Source organism: Apaloderma vittatum, unplaced genomic scaffold, assembly GCF_000703405.1.
Source record: "Apaloderma vittatum isolate BGI_N311 unplaced genomic scaffold, ASM70340v1 scaffold24235, whole genome shotgun sequence".
Taxonomy (NCBI): domain Eukaryota; kingdom Metazoa; phylum Chordata; class Aves; order Trogoniformes; family Trogonidae; genus Apaloderma; species Apaloderma vittatum.
This window is the reverse complement of record NW_009719151.1, coordinates 616-15,018: the sequence shown is the minus strand read 5'-3', so window position 1 is coordinate 15,018 and position 14,403 is coordinate 616. Positions and strand designations below refer to the sequence as shown.

The window sequence follows — 14,403 nt, the reverse complement described above, 5'->3', positions numbered from 1 at the left end:
CCGAGAGCGAAAAAAACAGGGGAGCCGGGAAGGGGAGCGGGAGAGCGGGGGCTCCTCCAGCTGCAGCTGGCAGGCAAGCGCACACGAAGAGGCGGCCAACCTCATGCAAGGCCGCGACAGGCGATTTTCGTGACCCTCGTGCCGTCCATGGCTGCGTTACAGCTGCTGAGGCCCTCGGCAGGTCATAGGATCATAGAGCTGATTGGGTTGATTAAGGTCATCGAGTTCAACCGTTAGCCTAGCTATGCTAGGTCCACCACTAAACCATGTCCCAAGCACCACATCTACACATCTTTTAAATACCTCCAGGGATGGTGACTCCACCTCTTCCGGGGCAGCCTGTTCCAATTCCTCACAACTCTTTCAGCAAAGAAACGTTTCCTGCCAGTCACTCTAAACCTCTCCCTTGGCATAACTTGAGGCCATTTCCTCTTGTCCTATTGGTTGTAACTTGGGAGAAGAGACCTAGCCCCCACCGCGCTACAACTACAGGTGTAGAAAGCGATAACGCCTCCCCTCGGCCTCCTTTTCTTGAGGCCAAACATCTCCAGCTCCTTCAGCCGCTCCTCGTAAGACTCGTTCTCGATACCCTTCACCAGCTTAGTTGCTCTTCTTTGAACGCACCCCAGCACCTCAATGTCTTTCTTGTAGTGAGTGGACCAAAACTAAACACAGGATTCAAGGTGCAGCCTCACCCGTGCCGACTACAGGGTCATGTCACTGTGCAAAAGACATCGCGTGGGAAACGAGTACGTCCTTCCAAGCGCCTATACCTGTATAGTCTGTAACATACGTAAATGATGTGTTGGAAAAAATACATCTTCTGTCCCATACCCCCCCAAAAATGGCCAAGTTGCTCTGACTTTAAAGTTTCAGCAATTAAGAAAAACTTCAAATATATGCATGGCACAGAACCTTTTGGTTTAACTTACCATTGTTGTAATCAAGCTTAAGTTTTAAGGAGCTAATGAATAACTAATTACAATTTAAACTAATCACCATTTTAATTATTTTATGACTTCTATTAGGATAAGGAATATAAAACCTTAAAAACCTCACTTATGCTAAGAAATCGTGTATAGGCCTTGGCTAGAGCTAGAACTGGTACGAGTAGCAAAACTGGCAGAGAATGTTTCGCGCCTGCTTCCCTACCTCCCTGGGAATGTTTTGTACTTACCTCCCTACCTCTCTATCTTGTGTTTTGTGATAATAACAGAAACATCACATAGAAACACCACAGAAACAAAAAATATTATCTCACCTTAATTTGTGTATCAGGAGTTGCAATCAACAGAATAACCAATAATTGTATTGATATAAGAATATTAATAAGGGTTAAACCAATCATTGTAAATGTCAAAATTAATAGCAAGTATAGTATGCATGGTTATGTTAAAATATGTTAAAGATCATGACTTTGCACAAGAAGCGTATAAATAGGCTGAATTTTTGTGATGTATCCAAAGCATTGGGTGATTCCCAGGCTTCCCAGCAATAAAGAAGTGCCTCCTTATCCACATGTAGATAAGTTTTTGTCGTCTTTGCGACCTTTCCCTTTGAAAATCGCAACACCATTAAATTCGAAAGTATAGTTTTAAAATAATAAAATGCACGGAGCCTAATAATTAGGCAACAATAACAGTTTTATTGAAAATATATATCAAGAACTTGACGAGGTTTTGGGTTTTACCTATCAGCATCACTTTCAGTAGCTCAAACTACCTGTAAATACAGGGATACAATTCCCCAAGCATTTGCAGACAACTGCAGCAAGTCCTATGTGACAGAAGCCAGGCTTGAAACCACCACCCAGGGCAGGAGCACAAGTACCAGGCTTCATTCGCGGACTACCTTTTCCTGACAAGGTGAGGAAGCGATGGACACATGTGTCGCGGCTCGCTGCTGCTTCATTCTCCTGCCAAGTAGAAGTTTCTAAGTGCGAAGACAAGGTTTCTAAGTTACAGGAAGGTTCATGTAAATGTCACTTTTCTTCAAGAGAAACCAGTCAGCTGTGTCACTATGCCCAGTATAAAACTCATTTCTGATTTCTAACTGACAAGTACCTCTCATTGCAAATCAGCCCAGGATCCCCTCTGCAGGGCCTTTTGATACCCCGCTTTCGGAAACCTCTCTGAGCAGGTAGCACCAGTATGAGACAGTCTGTGCAAGATCCTTTGGAAACACTTGGTTCCTTGGGGCTTAAAAAGCATTTGAAGTTTTTTCTTTTGTCATAAATATCAGCTACAGTTATCCCTCCATGCTTCCAGAATACATTCTCCTGGGATTTGGTTTCCAAGAAGCCCGAGTCTGCAACACTTCTCTCCCCATCCCCTACCAACTCAGGGAAGGGCCAGCTAAATCCCTCAGGAACAGAGCTTTCTTAAGGAATACTTTAAGCTTCATTTCTGGAGGAGAGGTCTAAGAAGAAACAATATCCTGGCCCTTACCCATACTGGGATGAACACACATGCCCAACTCCTCCCTGAAAAATCACAAGGGCGTACTGGAGGCAAAGGGAGAAAATCTCTCCACGTTACAATAGTTTGGGCCAGTTTTTCTGTGTGCCAAAGTCTCAGCCTTTTTTTTTAATTTATTTTTGTGGTCACAGAGAGTACTAGTAGAAGGGAAGAACATAAAGTAAAGGGCTTTTTTTAAAAACCTGCTGCTACTTGGAAGGCAACTCCCCTCTCTCACACTAACCTACTTATAGATTGCTTCTTCTACTTCAGTCCTGACACCAGAGCTCCTTCAAGCCAGCATATAAATGAAACAGCATCTTCATCACAGATTTTCTTTAGATTAATAAAGGACTTGCATACACCAAGAAGAAGAAGAATTCTCCTTTTAGCATTTAAGGAGGAGGGAATTAACTTACCATAGGAGTTAACTCCCTGGGAAATTTCTTCTTTCACCTCTTCAACTTCCAAGACTGGTTGAGGGAAAGGTGAAATTTAAGCATAGGCTCTTACCTTGATGAAGTTTCTCTGTAGGAGTTTCATATCCTATTCATTCAGAAAAGCTAGGTGAGATATTTCATTTAGATGGTACGCTTTCTTTGTAATAGAAAGCAGCAGAAAAAATCTAATATGATATTGTCTTAACAGAATAACACGCTCTAAGACAGTGTAGGCCTATAGTGTTGGTTTTTTCCAGACTGCTAAAACGGAAGAATTTTTTATTCTACTGATTATGTATGTCCCCAGGAAACCTCTCTATTTTAATTGGACTAATCTGTGGAAAATATTAGTATGTGCTTCTCCATTCGTGTTGTTGAGATTTTATTTTCCTCAAGATCAGCCCAAGATTCTCCGTCTCAAGACTGTAAGCATACCCACATTTTCTTAGCAGCGCTTTTGATTTTGCTATTTTATCCAAAGGAGTACACGGAGGTATTTACATTAACTGTTATCAACTAAAATCTAGGAACAGGCAGAACCATGGCAGTTTATTATGCACTTGCTGCAGATGGGGCCAACCCATAAATCTGATCTGAATTTTAAAGCAACACACAGAGGTGCTCCATGTCTGGAAATCACCCATCTGATACTAAGCTATTTGTGGACCCACTCAAGTGGGTAACTGATGTAGTTATATGTAAAACATACGAATTCAGACTGCTTCTTCAGAGATCTTAATGGTCTGAGAAAACAGAAAAAACTTCTCTAAACACTTGAAACCATACTGAGTAGTCAGCAAACCTGATGTGTTTTTAATCAACATCCATGAAGAGCCACAAACTAGCTGCAGTGCAGGAAAGACTACCAGTTAGAGCAAGTTACAGAAAAAAAAAATAAGAAATCAATGACATAGATTTTGAATAAGAATGAAGAACATTGAATAGTAAGAATACATACATCCATGCAATTCCAACAAAAAGGCCTGAATAATTTGGATAGTGTTTTGCTTCACTTTCTTGAAACTGGATACAGTTCACGGCTTCCAGGTTAAGTCTAAAGATTGCGTTTCCCTTCTTTCTTCCTGAGACAGTTTTCTTTGGAAATAGATACCAGGGCAACAGTATACACAAGAGACAAGACATATGTATCTGTATATACAATTTTCTTTTATTACAAGGTATGTCATTACTGAACAAGGCAACTGGGAAATACAAGGACTGGACATATACATGAAAATTTTACAGCTTGACAAAAAATTGGCATATGACTTATATACAGATGTGATTAATAAAGGTTACAACTCTACTGTATTTGATTAGACACAGTTCTAAGCACTTACATTATGAAAATATGAAGTTGATCATACAGAGGTCAAGTTCTGGAATCTAAAAATAATAACAATTTAAAAACTTCAAAACCTTCTATACCCATCCATTTAACAGAACATCACTACAGCTCTTTCTACTACCATATACATGAAAGATTATCAAAAATATATTGATGGGTCTATCGCTAATCATGAATGTTTATATTTACATTAATTTAGCAAATTCTTCACCAAATACTTTATATACAAAACTCAATTTGCCCTTTGTGAAAGAGTCATTAAAAAGTTAAAAACCATAGAAATGCCAGTTAGAAATAATGCATTCCAAAAATTGGACTTGTTTACAACAACTGAGAACAATTGAAAATAAGTTATGAAAAAGTATGTAATTTTAGTACATGTACTCTCACAACACTTTAGTTCCAATACAGAGTAGCAGGAATTTTGTCCTGTGCATTCGAGTGGTATCTTCTCTTCCAATAATGCTGAAAGAAAAAAAGAAAAAGATTTATTCTTAAGCAGTTTGTCGCAGGTCTTTGAAGAAGGCAGAAAAAACTCAAGGGACCAAAATTCTTTCCCCGCTTCTCAGTGCAGGAAACCCTGTCCCCATTAGTATTCACCCAAATATTCAGAATGCTTATTTCTTGCTCCTAAAAGGCTAAAAGGGGAAGAGAAAGAAAGAAAACAAGGAAAAAAGAAAAGGAAACAAACCCAACAGCCTCTATACTTTAGTGCTATTCAGAAGGCGCATGTCCTTTTCCCAGCGTATTTTGAGTATGACATTGGCTGATTTTTGTCCTCGACTATAGTGCTTTTGCAGCATGCTTTGATCACCCCTAACAAAATGAAGTCTTCTCTGCCAAACTAGAACCCCTTCCAACCTGTCTCTCAATTGAAAAAGAGCTTAGACAGGAACCAGACTTTCGCTCTGCAGGCACTTCTTCTACACAGACACGAGCACCTAAGGAATTCTGCAATACAAAACATGGATGCTGAATGAATCTACACATACTAAGGATTAGACAGCTACTGAAACATGGACTCTCTTGGAATTATGTTCCACTCAGGCCCATCCGAGTACCAGAAACCAGTTTGAGAACACAGAAGCACAGTTTACGGTGCTTCCAGTATGTGAGAAAATAGCAGATGGATCAATCGCTAAGGTCTCGGCTCCCTTCCAGTGATAGGCATCCTGGAAACAATGCAGTGGTTCTTCACCGAGTCAAACCAGTACAAACACAATTTTTCATAACGCATCGCAGTAACTTTGTCAAAAAGTGCTGACACCACATCACAAGCCAAATTAGGTCTTGCTGTCATTCCCTTTTTATCTCTAGAGATGCTGAATGCATCTTCTAGTATGGAATCCTTGTCTTCCGATTCCACCAAAATCGCCATGTGCTATTATCTCACCTATGTGCTATATTCTTACTTATTCTTCAAACTCCGTAAGAACCAACTCTTAACTTTTTTCTTTTTTTTAAAAGATAAATATGGAATGACAACCACCTTTAATCCTAGTCTTGAAATCTTGTTCCCTCTTGTTTCAAACAAGCCCTCCATTCTTTCACTTGCCTCCCAAGCAATTACTCTTTAACTTGTCTTTCAGGTCATCTTCCTTATTCCTCTCAGATCAAGCTCACTGGGGGAAGAGTTACAACATCTCTGTCCTCTTTTTCTCTAACCTAAAGTTCCTAAGGAACTTTATAAACACAAATCCAGTTGTCTTCTCTACCTTGATGATTTCACACATCAAACCCTTTCTCCAGTTGACTTCTCCTCCCTCACATTTTCACGTCTATTTGTGTATATCTATCTAGCAATGCCTCCTTCTCCAAATCCAGGTTCTTTTCACCACAGCTTTTCCTGACAAACTTCAGCAATCTGAGCATCCTGCTTCAGTTACAGACCAATGACAAATGCTCAAGTCTTCAAATCTTCCTTGTCCCTACATCTTCACATGCAATAGCTACCTCAGCATTTCACAGGTTTTCTGCAGCCCCTCTCTAAAACATGTTCTGCTTAAGCCACTTGTATGTCTATCACTCTAACCCAGGCCCTGAGCCTTTCCTTTTAAGTCGCGTTAGTCTTCTGATTCAGGTCACCGTACACGCACACAAACAGTGCTGCTGGCACAACTTAAGGCGAGATGCGGGAGCAGACAGTAACTGAAGCTACATAAGCAGCTCTGCCAATGTATGTGAAACCACAGTTTATCCATCTCCCTTTCATTAAGGCCTCGATTTGTGTCCAATAATCCTCAGTCTGGTTCTATTTTTATAACTACTTCCTCTCTCATACTTCGTAAACTCCCTAGACTCAGGATTTTGCATTGTTTGTTTGTACAGTACCTAGAACAGAAAAATTAATGGCAATAATTAAGCAACTTTTGCATTGCAGTGATATGCACGTTATCACAGACAAAGTCTGTACAAAATTTTACTCGTTAACAGGATAACTTTAAGTTGTCTCAGATCTTACCAGTTTAATTTGTGCTCTGTCGCTGGACTTTTGGTCCAACGCTCTGAGTTTCTTCTTCTGGATTTGGGCGTTTCCCTGCACTAATGCCAGTACCAAGAGCCGTTCTTCCTGATAATTTAAAACCAGTATTTACATTAAGACTCCATTGTACCTTTATATATTCAGGAAAAAGCGTTTAGGGTTTTTTTGCTGTTCTTTAAATTACCTGCTTGCAATAAGTGTGATTGCTGATTGTCTCCATGAGCATAGTGTAAGATACTACTTGCTTGACAGTAACCTGTTTAGATACAGTAGATATTTATTATAGTAAATAAAATTTAGAACTGCAAGCAAGTGTACAGTTACATTTCTTACAACAACGAGCCAATTGATTTATTTTCCACCGTCAAGAAAAATCCTGCCAGAAACCATCCTGAATGCAGAAGAGTTCTTATGCACAATAAAGTGCCTCATGGCAGATCACAGCTGCTAAATATATATGCACTTATATATGCACAGTGAACAATATTAAGTGCGTACATATTTATGCATTATATTTGCAATGTTTATATATTCAAATATTTGAATTCAAAGTTTTTATAAATTTTAACAGTTGTTCTGCCAAGTCTCTCCTCCCTTTTACAGCAATACTAGAGAATCCTTAGAATAACTGTGCTGTGAAAAACAAATGCAATTAACTTAAAGATGCAAACTATCTTCTGGTTCATGTAAACAATGCACCTTGACACTGAGCACTCTGCATAAATAGTGCAAATTAGCAAGAGCAGTTGCAAGGTTTCTTATTCTGAACAGTTGTGGTGGTACGGTTATCTTCTGGATGCTTAAACAAAAAACACAGATTACAGTCTTTCATGATCACTAAACATACAACGTCTGTTAAGACTGCAGAGAAAGAAACAGTTGTTCTAAATTTGATTGTAACTTCGATCTATCACAAACCACAGCGCAAGTTTCTGTGTAGTTAAAGTAACAAAAATTTGCCTCCACAGTATGAGAATATCCACACAAAACTGTGGAAATGGATTATACATGGAAAGAATGGTAGTGAAATCGAAGAAAAGATAACATGCAAAATTTGCTAACAAATACAGAGTGAGCTTCTTTCAGTACCTTTAATTTAAGGTAACCTAGGATAATGTTTATTAATTTTTGTTCAGTCACACTTGTGATCCCTCCCACTCAAAACACACAAATATTGTTCTAGATGAGCATTTTAGAGGTAAGTGACAAGACAAGCACATTCTCTCTAAGAAATCATTTTTATGTTTCAAGAACCAAAACAAGGCCAGTTCAAGTTGCAGACAGCAGCTGTCACCAAAAATCTATCCACGTTATTTTGATGTTTTGTCTGTTTCTCCATAGTTGCAATGATTTGGAGATCCTCTATAGACAGGCACTGCCATAATACCTTGCTGCTGAATTCCACTTGCTCCTGCATGAGAGTCTCCCAGAGCACAGGGCTGAACAACTGTGTGACCATCACCAGTTCCCAGCTGAGCTCCTGGAGAGACAGGAAAAAGAAAGAAAATACACTTCTAGTTGTGGATTTCTTACTATTGTTTTCCAAACCACCACAGAAAAGGTCCAAAGCTCTAACGCTTTTGTCTTTCCAAGTTCACACTTGGCAATTCAGGTGAATACACAGTGATCTCGTACAAAAGGGATACATTTCTAATGTGAAAAGTATATATGTGCATTTAAGTATACATTTATACCCTGTAAGAAGAAAAGAGTGCGCATAATGTTAAGTTTTTAAACTAAGCCCTTCCTGTCTTCTTCATGTCTGAATTTGAAAGAAACAACAGCTCAAGCACCCATCTTTAAGGAGTCTAGACTTAATTCGTTGAGAGGAACTGTACTGACTGAGAAGAGCAAGCTCCATCTTCCTCCACAATATGATTCTAACCTTGCCTAAAGCCTAAGAAGAAAAAACAACAACAACAAAAAAATCAGTAAATTTCCAGTCCTGCTGCATCTTTTTAGAATGAGGAATCCAAGGTGTACATAGTATTCAAGATGTTGATGCACTATGGATTTATACAATGTTAATACTGCTCTTATTTATGTATTACTAAAATAGTTCTTTCTTCTAACAGTCAAGGGCATTATAAAAGCAATGTGTGGCTCAGTTCCAATAATTCTCTGTATCGAAAGAGTTTCACTGACCTCCTGTACTACCACAACCAGAAATGCTTTCTCCTGGTGAATAGCCCATTAGGCCACCATTTCCATTTCCATTTGGATTAGAAGGCACTGTTGCAAGAAGACCTAAGAAAAGAAATAAAATATATAGCCATGAAGACAGAGAGCAAAAATAAGATTAAGTGTAACATGCTTTTTTCCTCATGATTGCCAATTCTCACCCTCACCTCAAGGGCTTTACCTTTGAAAGAGAAGATCTCTGTCTTGCCTGCTTCTGAGATCTTGCCAAATAATTTTAGTTCACAATTACTGAACAGGCATTTTCTACAGAATATTCTATGAAACTTCTCCAATATTCTTTAGTTACACATATTCACTGTGTTGTCTTGAAGGGCAATGCATCCTGATTCAATATCTGCATATACTGACGGCTTTTATCTTCCTGAGAATTGCAAACACACATGGCTTACCTCTCAGAGCAAAGGGGATGGTCTTTCCTAACTAGGACAAATGCTATTAGAGGTTGCGTTGGTCTCTGTTTGGGCAACGGTATTTGCAGACGAAAATAACATATAATTGAAGTTACGAACCACAGCAATTTTCTGATTATTGGTATTAAAACCTATCTGTACAAGACTATCAGAACACACAGAAGAACTAGTTTAACAAAAAAAGAAACTTCCAAAAAAACTGTAGCCTTACCCAGTCCTCTGTATCGTGAAAGCTGCTGGTAGATTTGTTTCATCCTCTCAATATTCAGACGGCTTGCCTCTGCATGATTTACCATTGGTTTAGGATAATTAACTCCTATAATGCATTTTGCAGCCTTCTGGATGCTCTCTGGGGCATTCCAAGGATCATAGATGTATTTTGCAGGGAAACCCCTAAGTACTGGCAAATATCGTCTAAAAAAATAAAGAATTAAAACATGGCTTTAAGTATAAAGCCACTTCACAGTTTAAGTAACATCCATGAATTGCTGCAGTTTCTTGGTTGCGAGTTACCTGATATAATCTCCATTTGGGTCAGTTCTTCTGCCAAAACCCACTGGACAGTAGCAGTGAAAAAACTGCTGAAAAAAGGAACTACAGGACAGCCACATCCAGCTTCCAGCGTTCACGCTCCAATCCGCATCAAGTAAGAGCTCTTCAAAGACCTTAAGAAATTAGAGCAACAAGTTAGTCTGACAATGGCACACCTTTGAGACACCTCCTTTTTCAGGAAATGTTCCGAGTTTCTGAGTTTAGTAGAGGAAATCCAGCTCTTCAATGCAGCAACACCCTTTCTAGCCTGGCAACACTTACAGAACACATAGTACTCGATTGCAAATACTTACCCAAATCACAGAATCACAGAATGTCAGGGGTTGGAAGGGACCCCAAAAGATCATCTAGTCCAAACCTGCTGGGGCAGGATCACCTACAGTAGGTCACGCAAGAACACGTCCAGGTGCCAAACTCAAGAAAAAAAAGTGCGATAGCATGTTTGGTTTTCATCCTGTAAAAAAATCTTGCAGACATCTCTGAGAGCTACAACCAAAAAGTTACATCTCCTTGCATAAACACATACTTAAAAAAAAAAAAAAATATCCCCAAGGGATGGCTGCAGCCTGACAGCTTGCAAGTGGCATTTGCTGCTTTCAGAAGAGTTGCTTCATCACATTACAAGAGAGCAAGCTTTACAAACTTCCAGAAAAAAGGGAAGATACTCAAGCTGCCACTCAGAATGCCTCAACTGTGCAAGGAGGCCCAAGAGTAAAAATCAAGAGTTTCAAGGGTAGAACAAACATCCAGAAGTTGTATTCTTGAAGGCAAATAGTTAAATTAGTAAATCACAGTTTTGAGGATGCACACGTAAATTCCTGGAACCACCAAGCATGCTGAAAAATGGTGGGACAGATAATTACCTCTGATCTGAAGAAAAAAAAAATAAATTCTCTGGTAATTGCTACTCCATTATATTAGAAATAGCCTATGATAAAATTCAAGATTTATGAGGGTTTTACTTCAAATTTGGAGCTCAACAGTTGCAAAACATTCATGTTTCCAGCACTGATTGTTTTTTAATTATTAACACAGACAATACTAACTTGCATAAAAAGAAGTTTCTCTGCTCAGATCACTAGCATTGAAGGCTAACAAGAAATAAAGAGAAGCCCTACTCTTTGAAGAACAAGTTTTACGAAAAGAGCGCACCAAGAAAGTTTTCAGAACAGATACTTATTTAATACATATCTTTGCAACTTCTGTTTTTCCTTTCAAACTTGCAACATCTCCAAGTGTTTCAAAGAAACAATGATCTTTCTTTATGCTAAGACATCAAAAAACTTAACATCTTCCTACTGCTACCCATCTTAAACTAATACTATTCCAATATAAAGTCTAAATAAGGTAATAGTATTAAACAAGGATCTCTATATTCAATAATGCATTCATTCTATAGAATAAAGTGTTACAAAAGCGTATTTGTCTCAATTCCTGCAACTATTTGGGAAAAAGTGGGTTTTAAAAAAAAATTACCTTAAAACACTTTAAAAACCCCCCACATTTTAAAACGAAGTGACTAATAACATAACAAAAAAACTTTAGATGAACATCAAGTGTTAGCACGCAACTGTTCCACTAGATGCTGCCATGTAATAAGACTTTGGAAATAACATCACCATGGAAGGCGAGATTACCTTTTGCTAGCTACGGATGTGTTATGAATTAAACATTCTTCCACTGCAGAAATCTGGGCCCTCCACGTATTTTTATTATTTCGGAAGTAAAACCAAGTTGGCATTTATCGGTAATAAACAGCTTTGCTGTTTGGCTGAGTTACCTAGGTATGTGCATCTTTGATGTCTTTATCTATGAGCTGCAAAAGGAAAATTCCTAAAGCAGCTTATGTTGTTGTGTAACCAAGATTATTTTTTTTCAAATGAAAGGTTTGTTTACAACTGTTTCATGAAGAAAAGTGAAGTTTTGTAAGTTTATACACATATACCAATATAAGGTCACAATCCAGATGGCAAGTAAAATTCTTTTTTAGATTTCAAAAATGAAATGCTATTTTTAATTGATTAACATTGCCCAGCAAAAGATGTGCTACCCTTCTAAACAAAAAAAATTGATTCAAAGGCTGAGATTAAATTCTTCCTTTCTTTTCAAGAAAGGACTGACATTTGTAATTTGAACTTCAGCATCTCTTGGATACCTGCATAGAAATTAATTGCACTGAAACCAGCTAAATTGTGTTGCCCCTACTCACGCTTATAACACTGGGCAAAGGGACAGAAATTGCTGAAAGGACATTTTCAGTTTTTAGTTTCCTCCCTTTAATTCTCATAGTGTTTTCCCTTTGCAGGTAAGCAGACACAAAACATGAACAGTAACTTTTCACAAAGTGTGACATAGAAGAAATCTTAATTACAAGAGTAATCCATGTTTGTTTGCCAATATTTACAAAGAAGTCTCAAATTTAAAAAGATCATACACCTCTTCTGACTGCAAGAACACTCCAATATTCTCATATTAATGCAGTGACAGGACAAGGGGTAACAGTTTCAAACTGAAAGAGGGTAGGTTTAGATTAGATATTACAAAAGTATATTTGCTGGGAGGGTGGTGAGACACTGGAACAGATTACGCAGGGAAGTTGTGGATGCCTCATCTCTGGAAGGTGCTCTGAGCACCTGGTCTAGTGGGAGGTGTCCCTGCCCATGGCAGGGGGGTTGGAACTCGATCTTAAGGTCTCTTCCAACCCAAATCCTTCCGTGATGATAAGAGAGGGCATTTAACAGGCAAAAAACTTCAGCACCACTGGTTTATCAGAAATTATTTTGGGGTTTGCCACAGTTTAAGGTTTAAAACGCAACTTGCGCCACACAGTAATAATTCTAGAATAACTGTCTGAAACTTTTAACAGACGCTTCAAGAAATTCAAGAATAAGAAACAGTACCTTCATTCCTTCTTCCCAGCTAATCCAGAGGTCACCTCGAGTCAAGAAGCATGCTACAGCATGCCGGGCTAAATGGTGAATCCAGCCTTCTTGGCGAAGCTGTGTCATAATTGCATCAATCCAAGGAAAACCTGTCCTGCCTTCTGCCCATTTGGCCAAAGCCTCAGGATTCTTATCCCATGGAATTTGAACACAGATAGGATTCCCCTCCATTTTATCAAATCGTGGATTGTTTGTCGCCGCTGTGTAGAAAAATTCACGCCATAACAGCTGGCCATAGAGAGAGAGGGGAGGGGAGCTGTTCTTTTTTACCTGGAGACCATCATTAAAGGAAAACATTTTATTAGGAGAAGCAAGGAAAAAACATGGCATCTAAGAATGTGTACCTGACTATGTAGAAAACATACCTTTTTGTACAGATCCGTTAGCTTGAAATAAAAGAGGCGACAGGACAAACAGCCAAAGCGGAGGTAGGGACTAAGCCCTGTAGGGCTCGCCAGAAGGGAATTTGCATTCATTCGTGGTCTTTCAAAGTTCGCTACCCAAGCCTTAAAAAAACACCAAAAAAACCAAAACAAAAGCCACACAAGCAATATCAGACTAAAGGCAACTTGTAAACACAGAGGGAGAAATCATGCACTGCCTACAACCGAACCCAGACACTGGACAGACAATCATGTTACCTATGATACCCAGGGGTTTCTTCTGAATCAGCAGAATCACTAGAAGGGAACTAATCTCAATGCAGAAGGCATGAACTGTCTTCCAGAACTATCTATCCCTTTCTTTTAAATACAGAGGAAACCTCGATAACTAGGAATACATTAGCTTTTACAGGAATACCCCTTGAAATTTAAAAGAAGTACGATTCCAGTAAAATTACCTCCAAAGAACAAGTAATTAAAATTTTTTCTTATGAGAAAATAGGATAACTGTCTTTCTCCATATTAAAGACAACCTGCAACTTGATTTACACCATTACATGGAAGTCTTGAGTTAAAGTTTGTGGGTTTGATTTTAAAAAAAAAACAACAACAAAACAAACCACCAACAAAAAAAAACCTGCCCAATTCCTTTTATACTTCATTGCAAAGAGTAACTGTGTTTCTCAGGTATGTCATACTTGCAATGATTTGAAACATACCTTTCGTTCTAAATGTCTTTCCAATCGTGTGAGAGCTTCTGTTTCTCCGCCTGGCCACACTGCAGAAGGCAGACCATCTGTGTCAAAACCTGAAAAAAAAAAAAAGAAACGAGGAAATTCCTTGTGTGTTTATACTGTAGGGCAATAAAATTCTAGCATATTGATATTTGACTTCATTTTATTGTATCTTGAGAACAACCCCAAGTTGGACACACGGAAAAATACAAGCTTTAAAACAGTATGCAATCAAGTCTTACCAAAGCACATTTAATACCTCTGGCTTGCAGCAATATCCAATTGTTACTTTTACATTTACAATCATCTACAAGTTTTGCACACTGAGATCTTACTTGAATTCAGCTTCTGGCTTTTGCACAAAGTGACATTTCTATCATATTTCAAATTATTTTCAAGTTCTCACCTCTGTAATACATGAGCTATCCCAAACCTCTAAGTTTTGTGGTTTGTT

At 38.6% G+C, this 14,403-nt stretch overlaps 1 protein-coding gene across 1 annotated transcript; it reads right to left on the bottom strand.

Moving 5' to 3' along the window:
• Positions 1 to 6,505: 6,505 nt before the first annotated feature.
• Positions 6,506 to 14,023, bottom strand: CRY1 (cryptochrome circadian clock 1; the record flags this gene model as incomplete). Its single annotated transcript, XM_009870532.1, has 9 exons — positions 6,506 to 6,813; positions 6,911 to 6,982; positions 8,114 to 8,206; positions 8,872 to 8,973; positions 9,550 to 9,752; positions 9,852 to 10,003; positions 12,791 to 13,102; positions 13,198 to 13,338; positions 13,935 to 14,023. Coding segments are annotated over 9 exons (1,268 nt in total), but the record flags the coding sequence as incomplete, so codon positions are not given.
• Between the last annotated feature and the right edge of the window lie 380 nt (positions 14,024 to 14,403).